The 5,829-nt window shown below is 39.6% G+C and overlaps 1 protein-coding gene across 1 annotated transcript; it reads right to left on the bottom strand.

Annotated features, from left to right (window-relative positions):
- Positions 1-1,920: 1,920 nt before the first annotated feature.
- Positions 1,921-5,829, bottom strand: LOC113024974 (isocitrate dehydrogenase [NADP], mitochondrial-like). Its single transcript, XM_026172275.2, has 11 exons — positions 5,575-5,829; positions 4,722-4,813; positions 4,423-4,588; positions 4,120-4,280; positions 3,881-4,024; positions 3,615-3,751; positions 3,150-3,301; positions 2,902-3,014; positions 2,702-2,799; positions 2,513-2,605; positions 1,921-2,403 (listed from the first exon to the last, which is right to left on the bottom strand). The coding sequence occupies exons 1-11, from the start codon at positions 5,693-5,695 to the stop codon at positions 2,319-2,321; spliced, it is 1,362 nt and encodes a 453-aa protein (XP_026028060.1). The 5' UTR covers positions 5,696-5,829; the 3' UTR covers positions 1,921-2,318.

The following is a 5,829-nucleotide window of genomic DNA, read 5'->3' as shown; positions in this document are numbered from 1 at the left end:
TCTTTTTTTGTTTTTTCTAAACTGCTGTTTACCTAAAATGGATATTTCATGGTTGTCAGTTCAAATACGAGTTGCAGAATGAGCAGTTTGAGCAGAGAATCAGCAGTTTGGGTTTTTATTTGTTGTTTGTAGTTTCAGCACTCTTAAATCCAGGGCTGGGTCCACTTTACTTTTAATTCAATTTATTCAGAAATATTTTTCCCATCATGGGGAAAGTAGCATGAAAAACAAGAGATGACACAAACCGAACCTGTGAATTTAAAAGATGAAAATAAATTATTTGGAAGTCGTGCTTGCTTAGATTTTGAAATGATTGAATTAAAAGTGGACTGACACTGGTCCTGCCACTCAGAAATTCTGTTTAGGGGAAGATGGATAACTCCCCCTGTCCTGCCATGCAGGTCAGCCTTGATATGCACACTAAGCCAGAGGAATGGTCTACTAGTTCTTTTGTTGAGATGAGAAATATTAAACTGAGACCTCATGGAAATTAACCATGAATTATTTAATAAAGGTTCTCTAGTTTAAGTGATGAAGACTGGTGTTTTAATCCATCACTATCTGGGGGATAATCCTTATGATCTTTTAGAGATACACCCACTTTGTGTACGACCTCAAATTTGACATTGTTTTATCATTATATCTCCAACATTTAGTTGGATTGCCACGAAAGTTGGTACGCGATACATTTTGGGTCAATATTACTGTGATTTGTTGCTGAAGAACAAGCACATTTGAATATTGATGGAGCATTTTAATTTTCTTGGTCTGCTGCATGGATGCTTTTGGCTTGGGACCAGAGAGCACATTTTGGGTTAAACCTGAGGTCTTTAACTCCCAGTAGAGCTTATGGACTGGTCAGCTGCTTCATGGGTGCTTTAAACTTCCATAAGAGCAAGATTGATCAATTTTGCTCAGAGATATAGCTCTTTTATTGCTGACGATGAAGTTAAGTTTTGGTTTTTTGTTTTTTTTAAGACTTTCAATGGGAAGTTTTAAAGAGAAGTGAGATTAATCTAAATGTCAATAATCAAGAATTGTGTTCATTTTCTTTCTTTCTGCCTTGTAACAATTGGGGTAGAAAGAGCAAGAATCTACCATATTTTCTGAATAGTGTTTAGATCTGTTAATGTCTGACAACACTTTAAATACCAAAAATATTTTTGAATATGTCTGAATGCTCATGTTTCTTTAAATTTAGCAGTTTTAGATGAACAACCAGGCCTGGGATAAATCATTTCCTTCCTTAGGGATACATATAGATTCTTATACAGGATGAAAAGAGCAATGGTGAACACAAAGGAGGACAACCATGGCTGGGAGGTTAATTCAGGTAATGTGATTGGCGGTCTACCTGACATGAAATTGGACATGGAATTTTCCACTGCAGCAAACCTCAATTATTCTGTATTACAAACGCTAAACGCAGTCTGCAGGTGCACTTTAGCCAAGGATCAGTTTAAGATTGGAACAGTGAACCAGTTAACCCAGTTTTCTTTTCCTTAAAGAAATATTCATAATAAGCAGCAACATAATGCATAGACGTTACAGCAACCGACTGGATGACTGTGACCATGTCGACATCTGCTGGTCATACACCGTGGCTGCCAGCACAGCTAAAAGCTTTGCCAAAACTCCCATCAGGCTTGGCCCCCTGCTGGTACAACACTACTCGGCATTATGCACTGCGGGGTGCATATGATGGCTACAAAATGAGCATACAGCACCGCATGAATGCACTGCTGGACAGGAGCTCATGAGCAAGTGCATGAAATTAAAATGTGCAATAGAAATGCATGTGGTGGCTTTTCCTCAAATGATTCTGTACAGTCTGTGCTGAGAAGTGTTTTTTTTCTGTCCCAGGATAAAAGCACCGGCCTGACAAATGAACATGAAAAAGGCAACTCCGCACACACGAAGTGTAATTAAATGACAATTTCTTTTTATAGTCATGCTGATTAAGTACAATGTGACGTTAACATAATGATATCCAAATTTTGCTATTCCCTGAAGGTATGCTCTAATTTAATGAGAAAGCCTGAAACATCTTTAAACTGTCCATAATAAATGAATATTACCATTAATAATTAATTATAAAATTTACTAATTTGTACAAATGTGGCAATAGGAAAAGGCAAACAAAACAAATATACAAATTTTAAATAAAGGCATGTATTGCGGAGCAGCTTCAAAACTGGATACAAAGATTCATACAAACAAGAGGGTAAAATGTTATTTTATACAAATCTAGAAACAGTTTTTGCCTGGTTTTTTTTGCTACATTAACAAAAATCTTCATATTGTATTCTAAATGTTATTCAGTTGCCGAGAGCTTTATCGAGGTTGGTCTTTATGGCATCAAGGAAGTCTGTCGTGTTGACATAGTGTTCATTTAGCTTGCAGCTACAATGGAGAGGGTAGAGAGTGATTAGTTGACATAAAGTGTGTATTTATGTCTAAATATTAGAAAAAAATTCTACAATATGAATTATAAATGAAAATGTGATCTCACTTGGCCAAGCCATGGATGCAACCTGCAAGATCCTTGGTCATTATACCATTTTCCACCGTATCCACGCAGACTTTTTCCAAAGTTTGGCAGAACCTGGAATTTGTAGTGCAATAGCAGTTAAAATGATATAAAACTGTATAAATATATAATATATGTCAAATGAGTAGATGACACTAATAAGATATGTACTTTATCAAATCAGGATTCTCATCCAGTTTGCCTCTGTGCTCCAGCCCTCTGGTCCAAGCAAATATGCTTGCGATGGGGTTGGTACTGGTTGGTTTTCCCTGTAGAGCAATGTTAGCATTGGTCATTTAACTCCCTGTAACCCATAACCTAACATATAGTCAAAGCTCTGAGTCTTTTCAGTTTGATTCAGTGGCCCTTACTATCTGGTGTTCACGGTAGTGCCTGGTGACAGTGCCATGTGCGGCCTCAGCCTCGATGGTTTTACCGTCGGGACACACAAGCACTGATGTCATGAGACCCAGAGAACCAAAGCCTGGTACAAACAGAAACATGGAATTAGAAGGAAATCACATCAGCATGAAATCACGAAAACATGAACATCACGTCCAAATAATGCAACATTGGGAGCTCTGCAAACATACTCATTATCTAACCGTAGTCTACTTACCCTGAGCCAGAATGTCTGACTGCACATCTCCATCATAATTCTTGCAAGCCCAAACAAATCCTCCAGAGGACTTCAGGACCTGGGCCACCATGTCGTCAATGAGACGGTGCTCATACCAGATCTTCAGCTTGTCAAACTGCGGCTTGTAGTTTCTAAAGGAAAACAAAGAAATTCAGTGGCTTTGTAGATGTTAAACAACCAATAATAAAACATTTTGATGGCTCAGTGAATAATGTTTTCCTCTAGCATCAGAAACAGCACCAGGTCTAATACTCTACTGCTGTGTGTCTTACCCCAGCTGGTTACCCCAGCGACATGTACTGCACATTTCAGCTTATGGCCATGATGAATCTGATGAATGGCACAAGCTGAAACATGGGGGTTTCAATGAAATTAAGAACCTCCAAAGCAGGTGTAGCTTTCTCAGATACCTCTGCTCTGCTCTCTTTTTAATGTACATCTTACTTCTCAAAGATGTCCTGGAAGATGTCTTTAAAGCGGCCATCGTAGGCCTTGAGGATCGTGTTCTTGGTGCTCATGTATAGGGGCCACTTCTTCTGGATGGCATACTGGAAGCAGCTGTGAGCAAATCCACTGATGGACTGAGCAAAGAAAACATAGCACTTGCTTGATCAATAGCATCATAGAACATTAAATTAAAAACAAGGAGAGTACCCCAAAGTATCTTATCTTTCTCATGTAACCAAACCTATAAAGAAAGTTACTATTACCTCATCCGTGTTGTACATCCCCATCCCACAACCTCCTGCTGGGAAGTCATACACCTCCCACTCCTGCTTTGTGCTTCCATCAGCTGGGGTAAAAACAATCTTAAACTTGCCAGGCTGGTTAATGACAAAGTCTGTGGCCCTGTACTGTAAGACAGTCAGACACTGGTATGTGAGTCTGCACTGCTTTAAGTCTGGACAGAAAGAGAAGATGCACATTTGTCTTGTTGTTTTTTGTTTACCTGATCTCCAAAAGCATGCCTGCCAATTGTTATGGGTTGTGTCCATCCAGGAACAAGACGGGGAATGTTTTTGCAAAGGATTGGCTCACGGAAAACTGTGCCGCCTAAGATGTTCCTGATGGTCCCGTTGGGACTCTTCCACATCTTCTTTAGTTTAAACTCTGAGGAGAAAATATAATAAACACATATAATAAGCACAAGAAGGTATTAATTTGTGTAAATATAATAGAATTAAAATGCACTCAAATGCCTCTAATTCTAATGAATCTGTACAAAGTTAAAACAAGTCTGAGTCTAACTTACCCTCAACTCTGGCCTCATCAGGGGTGATGGTGGCACATTTGACAGCCACGTTGTATTTCATAGTCGCCAGAGCAGAATCTATGGTGACCTGGTCATTCGTCTGGTCTCTGTAGGGCAGACCCAGGTCGAAATACTTCAGCTCAACATCCACATTGGGCAGGATGAGCTGTGCAAGATGTCAATGTGTAAATTGCCTGAGGATAATTTGGCACAGAAACCACAAAAATGCATACATGCAGAGTTACGAGGAAACATTTTGATTCCTTGACACGTCAAGTGTCACCTAGTGTTTGATTTACCTTCTCTTTAATGAACTCCCATATGATGCGAGTCATCTCATCACCATCCATTTCCACGACTGGCTGGTCCACTTTGATACGTTTTGTTGCATCTAAAAAAAAAAAAAAAAAAAAAAGTTACATTACTGTTGTATTAAAGCCGTAAGAGTCTGAAAATGACAGGGGAAACGAAAGGTTAAGTTTGCACACTTGTGTAAATAAAAGGTCAAATTGTTTTCGATGTTAGGAGTTTATTCACAGCTTTGTATTATACTTCTTAATTGACTCCAAGTCTTCCAATTCGTGTCACTTTCGGGGAGCCAGCCATTGAGCTCTGAATATCTCTGAGCCGACTAGGCTTACTTTTATCATCTGAGACACCTGCATATCATTTTTACATTCCTGGCAGCTGGGTTTCACTGAGGCAGTGACCTTCGGATTATAAGAGTGCTCCGATATCATTTATTACCTGTCAAGCCCTTTTTGTACCTGACAACATGTGGACTAAAGTAGCAAAGCAGGCTGGCACCAAACTTACTTACATACATTATTTCTCCTTTTTATTCTTTTCACGTTAGAATACAAACTCTTTAGATTTTATTCAGCATGACCACACTGGCTTTTCTTTATGTTATTACCTTATTTATTTGTCATTTTGTAAAAATGAAACCCCTCTGAATCACTTTTTGTGTAATCTTACAATGTATGACTCACCCATGGATACTTGCCAAACAGCAACAACGACTCACCTGTTTCTATCATTTCCAGTCACTCGCTATAACTTATGACTCTGCCACACTGTGCATCTAATGTAACCACATTAATGTTATGAGCAGTTCATTCTGAGTCATTGTGTTGTCGACGGTAAACTTACAGTTTCTCTGTTGCAGTCTGTGATGGCAGACGGCGGCCGGTGAGACCACTGCGGGGTTTTGCGACAGCGCAGCGGCGGCACTCCTCGACACCGTAGTCAGAGCTTTAAGGTATCCCGCCATGTATACTAGTGGTTACTTAGGGTCAGCAACTGGTCCACTGGGACTATAGCTTCTTCCTAATGAATGGACGTAAGGCCTGTAGAACCCGCTAAACTGATGACGCTGGACGTCGGCGCTAATAACTTCCACCCACG

Source organism: Astatotilapia calliptera, chromosome 1 (assembly GCF_964374335.1).
Source record: "Astatotilapia calliptera chromosome 1, fAstCal68.1, whole genome shotgun sequence".
Taxonomy (NCBI): domain Eukaryota; kingdom Metazoa; phylum Chordata; class Actinopteri; order Cichliformes; family Cichlidae; genus Astatotilapia; species Astatotilapia calliptera.
The sequence above is the reverse complement of the archived record's forward strand: the minus strand, read 5'-3'. Positions and strand labels throughout refer to the sequence as shown.